The 16946-nt window shown below is 46.8% G+C and overlaps 1 protein-coding gene across 7 annotated transcripts in view; it reads left to right on the top strand.

The window, feature by feature from the left end:
- Positions 1-16946, top strand: part of plekho2 (pleckstrin homology domain containing O2) — a 56352-nt gene that overhangs the window by 32432 nt on the left and 6974 nt on the right. For all 7 annotated transcript variants that reach the window (XM_085908507.1, XM_085908506.1, XM_085908510.1 and 4 more), the window contains 2 exons: positions 768-872; positions 12240-12338. In XM_085908507.1, coding sequence (XP_085764633.1) covers positions 768-872; positions 12240-12338 — 204 coding nt within the window. The remainder of the gene's footprint in view (positions 1-767; positions 873-12239; positions 12339-16946) is intronic.

Here is a 16946-nt window from a genome sequence, read left to right as displayed (position 1 = left end):
TTCAAAGAGTGAATATGGAAGACTTCATTAAACAGCTAAATTTTGCTTTTCTTAATGCATCTGTTTATTGTGAACAAGGATGTTTTTTTGTTTGTGCAGAATGTATCAATGTATTTTGTATATCAAACTGTCTTGTATATTGAATAGTGTACAGCAGTTGTGGCCAACCCGTGGCTCACGAGCCGCATGCGGCTCCTTGTCTGGTTTTATGCGGCTCCTTCACGTTCATAGCAACATTTGTTTTTTATGCGTGTTCGCTTCGCTTGAGTTTAATAAGGTATTTTCGTCAAACGCTGCGTGTTTGCTTCGCTTGAGTTCAATATGGTATTTTCATCAAACGCGCATGCGCACGACGTGAAATCCCGCAAAGGAGGAGGGGCAAACCCATTTGAGGAAACAATTAGTGTCAATTTCGGTCTCAAAATGGCAGGGAAAATATGCACAGCTAAACGTGGCCCATTTAAAACTGAGCGGGTGGGGTGGGGGGTTAGTTTATGTGTGCTCATGTGTATGATGTGGCTCTTTGCGGTAACACGGTAAAAAATGTCTCTGACTGGTTGGCCACCCCTGGTGTACAGCATATATAGTTTGTAAAATATACATATTTTGTAAAATGTGCTTTTGTCATATTTTTGCCTTTGACACCCCAGTGAAAAATTCTTGGCTCTGCCACTGCTTGACTACTTTATAAACCAAAAAGGAAAGTTTTATATCTGCAAAAAAAATTTATACTTGATTGATACCCACTTTCTTGATACTATTAACAGATTCGTAATATCAAATTCCAAGTACAGACTGAGGAGGAAAAAGAGGCTTGGATTCAAGCCCTAAATGATGGGATCAACCGAGCAAAGAACAAAGTGTTGGATGAGGTATTGTAAAATTAGTATAAAATGTGTTTTTCTTTTGATAAGGGGTCTCAAACTCAACTCATGTGGGTCGCTGGAGATAGCAAGGGATATTTCTCCCTTTACAACAAATTGCTGGATTTCAGTGCTTACAATCTTGCAGACATACTGTAAAGATAAAATAACTTGAGATTTGTGCTGTCATTTGTATGTGAATGTATTTTAAGTGATGAAAAATGGCTCTCGTGCCCACTTTCTCTGTGACATAACACATCCATTAAATTAAGGTCTTTCTCTTTCTAATTTCCCCGGTAATTTGTATATGCCCTTCAATGTCTAGTTGAGTAATGACGTCTTGTATCTGTTGATCACTGCAACATTCTGTATGACCTGTACTAAACAAAAAACAACAACATAACGTATTCCATCCATCCATCCATCCATCCATCCATCCATCCATCCATCCATCCATCCATCCATCCATCCATCCATCCATCCATCCATCCATCCATCCATCCATCCATCCATCCATCCATCCATCCATTTTCATTACCGAATGGAGAATGGATTACAGTAATCCCTCGTTATTTCGCGGTTCATCTATCGCGGCTTCAGTACATCACAGATCCATCCATCCATTTTCTGAACCGCTTTGTCCCCACGGGGGTCGTGGGCATGCTGGAGCCTATCCCAGCGGTCATCGGGCATAGGTGGGCGACACCCTGAACCGGTTGCCAGCCAATCGCAGGGCACACAGAGACGAACAACCATCCGCACTCGCACTCACACCTAGGGGCAATTTGGAGTGCTCAATCGGCCCAACAAGCATGTTTTTGGGATGTGGGAGGAAACCGGAGTGCCCGGAGGAAACCCACGCGGGCTTGGGGAGAACATGCAAACTCCACACAGGGAGGGTCGGAGGTGGAATTGAACCGGCACACTCCTAACTGTGAGGCAGACGTGCTAACCAGTGCGCCACCGAGCCGCCCCATAACATATTCCTTTTTTAGAAATTGTTAAGTCAAGTTATTTATAAAACCCTTAATCACAGAAACATCTCAAAGGGCTTCACATGCGCACAGTTGACAAATATTGTCTACATTGCCTAATCATAACCCCCAGGAAGGCAAGGAAAAAACATAAAACCCGGACTGGTGAAAATGAGAAGCTGAGGCCCCTTCCAGGATGACCAGGCCGCAAGTGGGCAACATTCAACTTACAATGTAATATGAAACAATCAATCAATCAATCAAGTCAAGTTTATATAGCCCTAAATCACAATCAGTCTCAAAGGGCTCTGTCCTCTGCATTTAACCCATCCCCATGTGATTTTGATCCATCCCCTGGGGGAGAAGGGAGCAGTGAGCAGCAGCGGCGCCGCGCTCGGGAATCATTTTGGTGATCTAACCCCCCAATTCCAACCCAATCTGAAATAAAGTAGTGTAGATATCCATCTAATCAGATGAGGCGCTGCAGGAACACCCTCATTCATCATGGCAGTGCCTGCGAGGAGATGGTCCACCTCAGTTCTTGTCCTGAGCAGTTGGTGTAGAATCCAGAGAGCAACTTTCAATATGGTTGTCACCTTGCCACCTCCCCAAGCCGGGGAGGAGGGGGTAGGAGAGACAGTAAAAACAGCAGTCAAATCGGCCAGCATAGTTTAACTAAAGGCAAGAGAATAAAAATAGGTCTTTAATCGTGTCCTCAATGCTTCTACTGAGGTAGCAGGTAGGGAATTCCAGAGCTCTGGAGGCCAAATAGAGAATGGCTTCAAACATACGGACTTCTTTTTGGCTCTTGGGGTTATTAAAAGACCAGCCTTTTGTGAACGAAGGTTTTGGGATGGAATTTATGAGACACCTAGGTTGACGAGATAAGAAGGTGCTAAACCGTGTGATGTAGTCGCATCTTGAGTTGACCGGGAGCCAATGCAAGTTGGCTTGTATCGGGGTAATATAATCAAATCTTCTCGTCCTTGTGAGGAGTCTAGCTGCAGCATGTTGTACTAACTATAAACTCTGTAATACTAGGAAAGGAAAGACCAGAGAACACTACATTACAGTAATTGAGGCTCGACGTAAGAGCTTGTCAGAGCTTAGCAATATTGTGAATGTGAAAAAACGCAGTTCTAGTAATGTTCTTAATGTGTTTTTTGAAAGAAGAGAGTAGGGTCAAATGTAAAACCGAAATTTATAACAGAATTAATTTGGGTAATAATAATAAATAATAATGATAATAATAACAATCATACAGTGATCCCTCGTTTTTTGTGGGAGATGTGTTCCTAAACCACCCATGAAAAATGAAAATCTGCCAAGTAGATATCGTATATGCATATTTTGGAAATTTAAATACCAATGTATTGAAATTTCCAACACAAATTGTTTCTTGTTGGCCGCAGGAGGGCATGTAAGTCACTTAAACTTAGACTTACCTTGCCAAGCAATGCAAAGTGTCCACCTTCAGAAATATCACATTATACTAACCCGGGGGAAACCATGCTTAGCAAAACCAAAGTGTCACGATTGAGCATGAATCTCCTTTTGCATTGTGGTCCAGTACACAATAAATATTAAAGCTTTTAAAACCCTCCCCAAAACGTTTGCGCTACAAACAGCTTTCTTATTCCCTTAATAACCATTCCCATACTTCACCTTCACCTTCATCTTCTTCCGCTTATCCGGGGTCAGGTCGCGGGGGCAGCAGCTTTAGGAGGGACTCAGAGACCTCCCTCTCCCCAGCCACTTCCTCCAGCTCATCCCGGGGGATCCCAAGGCGTTCCCAGGCCAGCCGAGAGACGTAGTCTCTCCAGCGCGTCCTGGGTCGTCCCCGGGGTCTCCTACCGGTGGGACATGCCCGGAACACCTCCCCGGGGAGGCGTCCAGGAGGCATCCTGATGAGATGCCCGAGCCACCTCATCTGGCTCCTCTCAACGTGGAGGAGCAGCAGCTCTACTCAGAGTCTCTCCCGGATGACCGAGCTTCTCACCCTATCTCTAAGGGAGAGCCCGGACATCCTGCGGAGTAAACTCATTTCAGCCGCTTGTATCCTGGACCTCGTTCTTTCGGTCACGACCCATAGCTCGTGACCATAGGTGAGGGTAGGAGCGTAGATCAACCGGTAAATCGAGAGCTTTGCCATTTGGCTCAGCTTGCTCTTGACCACGACGGACCGGTACAGAGTCCGCATTACTGCCGACGCTGCACCGATCCGCCTGTCGATCTCGCGCTCCATCCTGCCCTCACTCGTGAACAAAACCCCAAGATACTTGAACTCCTCCACTTGGGGCAGGATCTCATCCCAGATCCGGAGAGGGCATTCCACCCTTTTCCAACCGAGGACCATGGACTCAGATTTGGAGGTGCTGACCCTCATCCCGACCGCTTCACACTCGGCTGCGAACAGCTCCAGTGAGAGCTGGAGATCACGGACTGAAGAAACCAACAGCACCACGTCATCTGCAAAAAGCAGTGACGCGATGCTGAGGTCCCCAAACCGGACCCCCTCAACGCCTCGGCTGCGCCTAGAAATTCTGTCCATAAAAATTATGAACCGAATCGGTGACAAAAGGCAGCCTTGGCGGAATCCAACTCTCACTGGGAACGAATCCGACTTGCGGACCAAACTCTGGCATCGGTGATACAGGGACCGAACCGCCCTTATCAGTTGGCTCGCCACCCCGTACTCCCGAAGCACCCTCCAGAGAACTTCCCGAGGGACACGGTCGAACGCCTTCTCCAAATCCACAAAGCACATGTGGACTGGTTGGGCGAACTCCCATGCACCCTCGAGGATCCTGCCGAGGGTGTAGAGCTGGTCCACTGTTGCACGGCCAGGACGAAAGCCACACTGCTCCTCCTGAATCCGAGGTTCAACCTCCCGACGGATCCTCCTCTCCAGCACCCCTGAATAGACCTTACCAGGGAGGCTGAGGAGTGTGATTCCCCTGTAATTGGAACACACCCTCCGGTCCCCCTTCTTAAAGAGGGGAACCACCACCCCAGTCTGCCAATCCAGAGGCACCGTCCCCGATCTCCACGCAATGCTGTAGAGGCGTGTCAGCCAAGACAGCCCCACAACATCCAGAGCCTTTAAGAACTTCGGGCGGATCTCATCCACTGCCGGGGCCTTGCCACCAAGGAGTTTTTTAACTACTTCAGTGACTTCGACCTCCAAGATTGGAGAGTCCGCCTCAGAGTCTCCAAGCCCTGCTTCCACAAAGGAAGGCGTGTTGGTGGAATTGAGGAGGTCTTCGAAGTATTTCCCCCACCATCTCACGACATCCCGAGTCGAGGTCAGCAGCACACCATCTCCACTGTAAACAGTGTTGACCGTGCACTGCTTCCCCCTCCTGAGACGCCGGATGGTGGACCAGAATTTCCTCGAAGCCGTCCGGAAGTCATTCTCCACGGCCTCGCCAAACTCCTCCCACGCCCGAGTTTTTGCCTCAGCAACCGCCGAAGCCGCGTTCCGCTTGGCCATCCAGTACCTGTCAGCTGCCTCCGGAGTCCCGCAGGCCAAAAAGGCCCTATAGGACTCCTTCTTCAGCTTGACGGCATCCCTTACCGCCGGTGTCCACCAGCGGGTTCGGGGATTGCCGCCACGACAGGCACCAACAACCTTACGGCCACAGCTCCGGTCGGCTGCCTCAACAATGGAGGCGCGGAACAAGGTCCACTCGGACTCAATGTCCCCCGCCTCCCCCGGGACGTGGGAAAAGCTCTGCCGGAGGTGGGAGTTGAAGCTCTTCTTGACAGGGGATTCTGCCAGACGTTCCCAGCAGACCCTCACAGACCGTTTGGGTCTGCCCGGTCGGACCGTCATCTTCCCCCACCATCGGAGCCAACCCACCACCAGGTGGTGATCAGTTGACAGCTCCACCCCTCTCTTTACCCGAGTGTCCAAAACATGCGGCCGCAAATCCGATGACACGATTACAAGGTCGATCAACGAACTGCGGCCTAGGGTGTCCTGGTGCCAAGTGCACACATGGACACCCTTATGCTTGAACATGGTGTTCATTATAGAAAATCCGTGTCGAGCACAGAAGTCCAATAATAGAACGCCGCTCGGGTTCAGATCGGGGGGGCCGTTCCTCCCAATCACGCCCTTCCAGGTCTCACTGTCATTGCCCACGTGAGCATTGAAGTCACCCAGTAGAACGACGGAGTCCCCAGAAGGAGCGCTCTCCAGCACTTCCTCCAGGGACTCTAAGAAGGGTGGGTACTCTGAGCTGCCGTTCGGTGCATAGACACATACAACAGTCAGGGCCCGTCCCCCCACCCAAAGGCGGAGGGAGGCTACCCTCTCGCTCACCGGGGTGAACCCCAATGTGCAGGTGCCCAGCCGGGGGGCAATAAGTATGCCAACACCTGCTCGACGCCTCTCACCGTGGGCAACGCCAGAGTGGAAGAGAGTCCAGCCCCTCTCGAGAGGGCTTGTATCAGAGCCCAAACTATGTGTGGAGGCAAGTCCGACTATGTCTAGTCGGAACCTTTCTGCCTCACACACCAGCTCGGGCTCCTTTCCAGCCAGAGAGGTGACATTCCATGTCCTTAGAGCCAGCCTCTGCAGCCGGGGATCGGACCGCCAAGGTCCCCGCCTTTGGCCGCCGCCCAGCTCACTATGCACCCGACCCCTTTGGCCCCTCCTATAGGTGGTGAGCCCATTGGAAGGGGGACCCACGTCTTCTTTTCGGACCCACGTCTTCTTTTCGGACCCCATGAGCGAAGGCCCGGCCACCAGGTGCTCGCCTTCGAGCCCCACCTCCAGGCCTGGCTCTAGAGAGGGGCCCCGGTGACCCGCGTCCGGGCGAGGGAAAACGAAATCCATATATCTTTTTCATCATAAGGGGTCTTCTGAGCCGTGCTTTGTCTGGCTCCTCACCTAGGACCCTTTTGCCATGGGTGACCCTACCAGGGGCATGAAGCCCCAGACAACATGGCTCCTATGATCATAAGGGCACGCAAACCCCTCCACCACGATAAGGTGACGACTCACGGAGGGGACCATTCCCATACTGTCCTGTGCATATATTGTACCATCCATCCGTCCATTTTCTATACCGCTTGTCCCCACGGGGGTCGTGGGCGTCACCTATAAAACGGCAAAGTAGCGCATTCGATTAAGATAAATAGAGAAGTGGCGAGGAATCACTGTAATAATAATGCATTGGATTTATATTGCACTTTTCTATCGAAGCCTATACTCCAAGCACTCACAGTAGATGCATTATCTATCAGCTCAAACATTCACACTCCGGTGGTGGTAAACTATGAGAGTAGCTACAGCAACCCTGGCGCAGACTGACAGTTTGCGCCTTCAACCACCGCTAAACATTCACCCAGACATACACCAGTGTGAGTGGCAAGATATAGTCCATTTATCAAGACTGACAATGGTGTGCTTAAATAGGTGCCGATGATGAGCAGGGCCAATTATCAACATCTCAGTTTTACCTGTGTTTAAAAGTAAGAAATTGAGAGGAAATCCATTGTTTAATCTCAGAAAGACATGCCTTAAAATCACGGCAATCCCGTGAATTTGTCATTTACATATATGTTATATTTACATATAATGTCACCAAACGGAAGCATGTACCGTATTGGCCCGAATATAAGACGACCCCGCTTATAAGACGACCCCCTCTTTTTCAAGACTCAAGTTTGAAAAAATACTTTTTGAACACCAAATTTAATATTTATACAGAAAATATTTACATCTGGAACAAATGCCTCCAACAATATGTTCGAGAGAAAAAATATGTGATCTCGCCTCATTCAAATCATGAAAAAACGGTCTATCACGTCTTAATATCTGAAATCTTTAAATATGTAAACTAAAGTGCAATCATTTATTGACATTTGTCAATTAAAGGCTTCTGGTTTTTGAAATGTAAATAAACCAATCTACTGCAATAAAACAACAAAATTGCAATAACTGCATTAACCATCAACGTGAAGTATAACTGTAGACTTGAAACAAATCTGAATAAGGAAAAATATTGCAATAAAATAATGCAAACTGCTACCGCTATTGTTGGGGAGCCGGAGGACTGTATAGGGCAGAGTTCGGCATCCCAAAATGTTCCAAGAGCCATTTTATCCCCCCCCCCCCCACAAAAAAAACAAAAAAACAAAAAAACATACCTGTCTGGAGCTGCAAAAATCTAAAAGCCTTTTATAATGCAACATAGACTTTCAATACATGAGTTGTATGCCTACCATTAAAATAATGTAAAGAAAAATATTTGTATCAATTTGATCATTTCTTCTTGCGGCCCATTAGAGTTCACGTACCTGCATAGCAGAGCTGTCTGTTCGATATCGGTCATGTCACACGACTCATCCATCACAGCCAATTGAGAAAGCTGGAGCTGATTTGATGTCCTTGATCTGCTGATCGGTGATATTGTATGTGCGGAGGGGCATGTCTTTAAATTTCTGAATAATCTCGGTTTTGTTTTTGAAGTCCAAAAATAGGCACTCTAAAAATTTTATGAATGAATCCGTCATGAACTCGCCATCGGTGAATGGTGTTCTGCGCTTTATTATCTCCCGGGCTGCAACAAAACTTGCAGCAGTAGTAGAGTTTGGAGATGCAATCCACTTATTGAAACTGTTTTTTCGTTGCTCAAATTACACCTTTCCTCTCAGTTCCAACAGGGTGATCGGCAGCAAATTTAGCATGCTTTAGCTGAAAATGTCGCTCCAAATTCCTCTTCTTGTTGTTCGACAACTTCTCATTACAAATCAAACATGCAGGCAATGCTTCAGCATTCGCAATGAAAGCAAAAAGTTCAGTCCATTCTTTCTTAAAGCCTCTGTTCTCATCAGCAATCTTTCTCTTTTTGCCTTTTGAATCCATGGCCCATCACTCACACACCTGTTTACAACTCATCTGTGCTATGTCGCAATTTTGCTATTTGGCGTCATTCTTAAATTCGGTATTTTTAATATATTTACAACTACATACATTTTTAAAGCATAAGAATTCTTGTGTCATGATAACCATCTAAAAAACATATTTAAAAAACCAACAACAACAAAAAAAAAACGTATTTTTCCATTTTCACGCATTTTTGCAAAAACTCCAGGGAGCCGCGAGGGGTGTGCTAAAGAGCCGCATGCGGCTCCGAAGCCGCGGGTTGCCGACCCCTGGAATAGGGGGTTGGCTCGGATGCTCTTTTCGTCCCCGGGTGTCGGTCAGAACACTGGAGAGAAGACGTGGTTCAGTTTGGATTTCTTTACTGAATTGTTTCCAAAAAAACAACAACCATAAATGAAATACTCTCTGCAATCGGCACAGCAGTGGAAAATTGTAACAATGAAATGTATATACTCACTTTGTGTCAAAGACGCACACGATCACAGTCGATACCAGCAACATTTAACTTACCGCTACGCACAAGTGAAAATGAGTATAATGTCTAGAACCCGAATATAAGGCGACCCCCACATTTTCAGTCTTATTTCAATGCAAAAAACATTGTCTTATATTCGGGCCAAAACGGTAAATGCTGAACGATATAGGTCCAAGTACCATCCCTGTAGGACATCCCTGTGACTCTTCAATGTTTTCAAAATCAGAGAACCGGCGACTGAATTCTCTGTGCAGGTCATCCAGTGATTTGCTGTATTTCTTTGCATATCGTGTCGCCTCTTTCGGAGTGTCAAGTGTGGCAAAATGAGTGAAGGATGCGTTCGCAACTTGTCTGGAGAATATAAAGAGCTTAGATTTAAACACTGTAACATGTTTGTACATGTCGTGCACAAACTGATCTTTCTCCTGCAGTTTCACATTCAGTTCATTCAAGTGTGAAAATACGTCCACAGCAAACGCAAAATCACAAAGCCAGTTCTGGTCTCGTAGCTCAGGTAATTCGTCAGATTTCTCATTGAACTCTAAAAATGCGCCGATCTCTTCTTTCAGATCCCAAATGCGTTGAAACACTTTGCCCAAACTTAACCACCAGACACGAGAGTGGTAAAGTAAGTCCTAATGATCCGCATCAATTTCCTCCAGGAACGTGATGAACTGACGATGCTGGAGTCTCAGTAGAGTGGTCAGCTCTGAAACCAGACTGAAAGGTTAAAATTGATTGTTAGCAACCATATAATCATTGAGTTGTTGCGCTACGACCTTTTGAAGAATTTTCACAATGAACGGTAAATATGAAACCGGGTAGTAGACGAATTATTGCGGTTTTAAAAGCTGTTGGCACATGGCCAGAGGAGAGTGATAAATTAATGATATTCAAGGTTGAGGGTCCTAAGATCTGAAATTGTTTTTAGGGCCCTCTTTAACGGGTCGAGTAAGCAAGTTGTCTGTTTTGCCGCAGTAACCAGTTGTGTAAGGTTTTCAAGGGACATCTTTTTTAAAATGGGAGAGGGTTGTCAGATGATTGTCAGCCTTATTAATATTAACTTCAGTAAACACAAGTTTTGACTGGGTTTTAGGAGAGGTGTCCGTAATCTCATCGCTAATGAACTGAATCTTCTATGTAAATAATTGGATGAAATTGTTGGCTGAGCTATTGAAGGTTGGCTACTGTTGTGTTAGCTTTGGCTAGTGGATGCATACCGCAACCCTAGTCAACCTCAGTTTGTTGCAGTATAGCTTCTATTTTGTGGGCCTTATAATCCGGTGCGCCTTATATATGGACAAAGTTTCAAAATGGGCCATTCATTAAAGGTGCGCCTTATAATCCGGTGTGCCTTATGGTCCAGAAAATACGGTAATTGAGTTTCGTGAAATACTGTGCATGAGTATGACCTATCGTAGCCCATAAGCAGTGTTGGAAAAGTTCAGTTCACAACTTCTGAAATGTATGAGCTCAGTTCATAGTTAATGATTGAAAATGTATTAACTAAATTCATCATTCCAAGAATGAAAAGATCATAGTTCTTTTCTTCCCCTCCAAGAAGATGAATAAGATGGTCAGTAGAGTGAGCTCTGTCCTGGGCTGTCCCCTGGACTCCATTGAGGTTGTGGGTGAGAGAAGGACGTTGATTAAGCTTAAATCCATCATGGACAATGCCTCTCACCCCCTCCATGAGATTGTGCAGTCCCTGAGCAGCTCCTTTAGCGGCAGACTTTTGCACCTTCGGTGTAGGACGGGAAATTTCCGCAGGTCCTTCATTCCCTCTGCTGTCAGACTTTACAACATGCGTAGCACCTGATAAAATTAATGTGTTTCGTCTCTACTAGCGGCTCTTGTTTGTCCTTGTCTGTTATTTACCCTTTTTTGAAATTTTGGCACACGTATTATTCTTGCACTCATATGCGCTGCTGTGACAAGTGAATTTCCCCGCTGTGAATAAAGTTCAATCAATCAATAAATTAAAAAAAAGACCACTGCGACCAGTTACCCTCTGACATATTTGCATTTTCACCCATTCCATTCAGACTAGTATCCAGGTGCTGCTATCGCCTTAGAATCTTAAATACAAGAGAAAATTGCTTAAATGAATGACATAACAAAAACATGACAGAATGTGCAAACACAATCTGCTGTAGGTGCCAGACCAAGTTAGGAAACAAAGGATGTACAAATGAAGGCCAAAATATTTAAAGGTAACATATTTGCTTTTACTAACTTTTAATTTATAGTGAATGCATTATTTCTTCTCTTGTTTACTCAAAGAACCAGAAAACGTTTCTAATTTGGAACATAAAAGTGCAAAGGGTGCAAAGCCCAAATAAATTACTAAAACAACAAAAAACAATCTCTAGAGTAATTCGTGGTTCAATGCCGTTGAACAATACAACTTCTAAAATTCCTGAATGAACTCACAAACATTATTGTTGCCGTTTGACAAGAAAGGGCGAGTGGGGACTAAGGATGCCCGTTGCGCGACATTTTCATCGACTGGAACATCTGTTATTTCACTTTTGTCGCATTTTGAAGATGCCAAATCCTTTTTCTCCCGCCTATATAAGCCTTGTTTACAGTGTGGTTAGGTTTTATTTTTAAGTTTAAGAAGAACTTGACATCTTCGAACCAAAGTGAACTGCCAATCAAAACCATTCATTGTCCCCGGAATGAGCGCATTTGCAAAAATGTTCACAAAGCCAAAATGCACTGCATTCAGTTCACCCTTGTCCAAATTATGAACGAGTTCATGAGCTTTCTTTCATTGAACACGTTCAGGTACAACACTGCCCATAAGTGATTAAAAACTAACAAATAAAAACATCCACACACACTCACACAAAATGCCCAGGGCAACAAAATTGGGAGCTACACTAACTTTGACCACAAAATGCCAAAGGCCATGAGTTTGAGACTCCTGCTATAAATGAATTTCCCTCTAAAGTCTAAACAATAATGTGCCTTATCTACAACCATACACTGGGAAATCTTAACACTGACTATATTTTTTCCTACAGGTTAAGATGGATGAAAACAGTAATTTACGGCATTTAACCCGAACAAGACCCAAAGGGAACCGTAACAGACGCCCACCAACCAGGATTCATATGAAAGAGGTATCATGTGACTGAGTGTCCCATATATGAGAAAAATCCCTAATAGCAAGGCAAGGCAAGACAAGTTTATGATGATGTGATAAACCGGAAGTAGCATCATTCAAATAGTTGATATTGAGTGGGAGCACTTTGCTAATTGTGCAGTATGTGGCAGTGTGGGCTCATTGCCTTTCCACAAAAAAGAAGGTCGGCTTCCAGGGAAAGGCACTCCCAAGCTCTATACGCAAATACAAATTCTTAGACCTGGTCCAAAACAATTGGATTACCACCTCCCCCAGACCCTGGGAGGTTCACCCAACAGTTCAGTCATTACAGACTTCTTAGGTGTGGTGATGAGGTCGATGATGTCCCTGGAGATGAACTGAGATGACAGCTGATCTCAGTGACATCCTCAGCCTGCAGAAAAAGAATGAAAAAAATGCTAATTCATATTTTCATAGCAAATTGAAATTTACTTAGATCATAACACAATACCTCTTCCTGTATTCTGTTAATTCTGGGGTCGTTGAATATATATTGAATACATATATTCTACAGTAAATAAGGCAGGGTTTTAAACCTTCAGTGTACTTGTGCAAAAAAAATCATATTATGTCAAGTATCTCTTCTGCTGAAACTCTTGTTTCAAGACTTATCAGGGTGGTGGTTGTTTTACAGTGGCACCCTGGAAATCAACCCCCTTGAAACTCAACATATTTGGTTTTAAACGCAAAATGTCGGAACATCTTTGTCCCGATTCCCGAACAAAGGTTCGGAAACCGATCTGAGTCACGCAGCTATTATAAACAGAGTTTGTACCACTTGCCGCTAGTTGCCGTTGGTTGCCGTTGTTATTTGACGGGTTCTAGACCACTGTAAGACTGCACTGTACTAGGAAAAAAACGTGTCCTAAGAAAGACACAAGAAAAAGGCAGAAGAGGAAGGTGGCGTGAACAATGATAGAGCTGAAAAAGGCGATTAAACAAGTATGAAAGAGGCATTTGTGTTATGTACTTGGCATCGGAATTCAAGTGCCATGATTGACCATAAATTCATTTTTGAGGATGAGATAAAAACTGCTTGTGTTGCTAAGGGGGTTTAGGGCTTACCAGCCAAGTCCCAGTGTACCAAACAAAGAAAGGAAATCACTTACAAAATGCAGCCTCCGGATTTTTCTTATAGAAGAGATTTAATGACACCTCCTTCCTCTCCGCCTCGGCGTTAATAGATTCGGCGCCTCATCAATGTCAAGGTATGTAGATCTTAAATTTACTGTTTTAATTATGTTTCTTATTTCATTCATAGTGCATATTCAACTCTGCGTATTTTTGCTCTGCAATTGTGGTATAAAGAAGGCAACGTTAGGGTAAAAACTTGCTGCCTGAGAATGGATTGCAGTAATCCCTCGCTATTTCGCGGTTCATCTATCGCGGCTTCAGTACATCACAGATCCATCCATCCATTTTCTGAACCGCTTTGTCCCCACGGGGGTCGCAGGCCTGCTGGAGCCTATCCCAGCCATTATCGGGCAGTAGGCGGGGGAAACCCTGAACCGGTTGTCAGCCGATCGCAGGGCACATAGAGACGAACAATCATCCACACTCATACCTTAGGGACAATTTAGAGTCTTCAATCGGCCTACCAAGCATGTTTTTGGGATGTGGGAGGAAACCAGAGTGCCCGGAGAAAACCCATGCGGACTCGGGGAGAAGATGCAAACTCCACACAGGGAAGGGCCGGAGGTGGAATCGAACCCGCACCCTCTTAACTGTGAGGCGCACTGGGTAGCACGTCTGCCACAGAGCCGCCCGTTACATCACAGATTTTTTTTCAAATAAAAAAAAAAAATCAAAAATTCAAAATAAAAATGTCTAAATTGAGAAATTATGGCACGAACGTTGCCCACACACCACCAGAAGGCAGGGAGTGCCCACACAATTGCAGTATGTACACTTGTTGTAAAAAAAGTTGTTATAATAATATTAAGAGTTCTAATAACATATTTACAGTATTGTACCTTACTATAAAAATGTTATAATAAAGAGTTCTAAAAACATATATACACTATGTACACTTGTACCTTACTGTTGTTATAAAAAGTTGTTGTAATAATAAGAGTTCTAAAAACATATTTGCAGTATGTATACTTGAACTACATCTACATATGTTACACACACACACACACGTATCATATTGATATTTATATTTTATATACACTATTATCTGTATGTCATTGATACTACGTGTTCATATAGTATTTACATGTTTGAAACTAATATTTAATGTTCTAATGATAACATGCACTTATATGTTTAATGTACATTTACCTTCATCCTTCACCTTCATCTTCTTCCGCTTATCCGGGGTCGGGTCGCGGGGGCAGCAGCTTCAGGAGGGACTCCCAGACCTCCCTCTCCCCAGCCACTTCCTCCAGCTCATCCCGGGGGATCCCAAGGCGTTCCCAGGCCAGCCGAGAGACGTAGTCTCTCCAGCGCGTCCTGGGTCGACGCCGGGGTCTCCTACCGGTGGGACATGCCCGGAACACCTCCCCAGGGAGGCGTCCAGGAGGCATCCTGATGAGATGCCCGAGCCACCTCATCTGGCTCCTCTCAACGTGGAGGAGCAGCGGCTCTACTCCGAGTCTCTCCCGGATGACCGAGCTTCTCACCCTATCTCTAAGGGAGAGCCCGGACACCCTGCGGAGGAAACTCATTTCAGCCGCTTGTATCCTGGATCTCGTTCTTTTGGTCACGACCCATAGCTCGTGACCATAGGTGAGGGTAGGAGCGTAGATCGACCGGTAAATCGAGAGCTTTGCCATTTGGCTCAGCTCTCTCTTCACCACGACGGACCGGTACAGAGTCCGCATTACTGCCGACGCTGCACCGATCCGCCTGTCGATCTCGCGCTCCATCCTGCCCTCACTTGTGAACAAGACCCCAAGATACTTGAACTCCTCCACTTGGGGCAGGATCTCATCCCCGATCCGGAGAGGGCATTCCACCCTTTTCCGACCGAGGACCATGGACTCGGATTTGGAGGTGCTGACCCTCATCCCGACCGCTTCACACTCGGCTGCGAACCGCTCCAGTGAGAGCTGGCGATCACGGACTGAAGAAGCCAACAGCACCACGTCATCTGCAAAAAGCAGAGACGCGATGCTGAGGTCCCCAAACCGGACCCCCTCAACGCCTCGGCTGCGCCTAGAAATTCTGTCCATAAAAATTATGAACAGAATCGGTGACAAAGGGCAGCCTTGGCGGAGTCCAACCCTCACTGGGAACGAGTCCGACTTACTGCCGGAAATGCGGACCAAACTCTGGCATCGGTGATACAGGGACCGAACCGCCCTTATCAGTTGGCTCGGCACCCCGTACTCCCGAAGCACCCCCCAGAGAACCTCCCGAGGGACACGGTCGAACGCCTTCTCCAAGTCCACAAAACACATGTGGACTGGTTGGGCGAACTCCCATGCACCCTCGAGGATCCTGGCGAGGGTGTAGAGCTGGTCCACTGTTCCACGGCCAGGACGAAAGCCACACTGCTCCTCCTGAATCCGAGGTTCGACCTCCCGACGGATCCTCCTCTCCAGCACCCCTGAATAGACCTTACCAGGGAGGCTGAGGAGTGTGATTCCCCTGTAATTGGAACACACCCTCCGGTCCCCCTTCTTAAAGAGGGGAACCACCACCCCAGTCTGCCAATCCAGAGGCACCGTCCCCGATGTCCACGCAATGCTGTAGAGGCGTGTCAGCCATGACAGCCCCACAACATCCAGAGCCTTTAAGAACTCCGGGCGGATCTCATCCACCCCCGGGGCCTTGCCACCGAGGAGTTTTTTGACTACCTCAGTGACTTCGACCTCCGAGATTGGAGAGTCCGCCTCAGAGTCCCCAAGCCCTGCTTCCACAATGGAAGGCGTGTCGGTGGAATTGAGGAGGTCTTCGAAGTATTCCCCCCACCGACTCACGACATCCCGAGTCGAGGTCAGCAGCACACCATCTCCACTGTAAACAGTGTTGACCGTGCACTGCTTCCCCCTCCTGAAACGCCGGATGGTGGACCAGAATTTCCTCGAAGCCGTCCGGAGGTCATTCTTTATGGCCTCGCCAAACTCCTCCCACGCCCGAGTTTTTGCCTCAGCAACCGCCGAAGCCGCGTTCCGCTTGGCCATCCAGTACTTGTCAGCTGCCTCCGGAGTCCCGCAGGCCAAAAAGGCCCTATAGGACTCCTTCTTCAGCTTGATGGCATCCCTTACCGCCGGTGTCCACCACCGGGTTCGGGGATTGCCGCCACGACAGGCACCAACAACCTTACGGCCACAGCTCCGGTCGGCTGCCTCAACAATGGAGGCGCGGAACAAGGTCCACTCGGACTCAATGTCCCCCGCCTCCCCCGGGACGTGGAAAAAGCTCTGCCGGAGGTGGGAGTTGAAGCTCTTCCTGACAGGGGATTCTGACAGACGTTCCCAGCAGACCCTCACAGAGCGTTTGGGCCTGCCAGGTCGGACCGGCATCTTCCCCCACCATCGGAGCCAACCCACCACCAGGTGGTGATCAGTTGACAGCTCCGCCCCTCTCTTCACCCGAGTGTCCAAAACATGCGGCCGCAAATCCGATGACACGACTA

This window comes from Syngnathus leptorhynchus, chromosome 3, assembly GCF_054491065.1.
Source record: "Syngnathus leptorhynchus isolate UIUO chromosome 3, UIUO_Slep, whole genome shotgun sequence".
NCBI classification, from domain to species: Eukaryota; Metazoa; Chordata; class Actinopteri; order Syngnathiformes; family Syngnathidae; genus Syngnathus; species Syngnathus leptorhynchus.
This window is presented reverse-complemented; position numbering and strand designations above follow the sequence as displayed.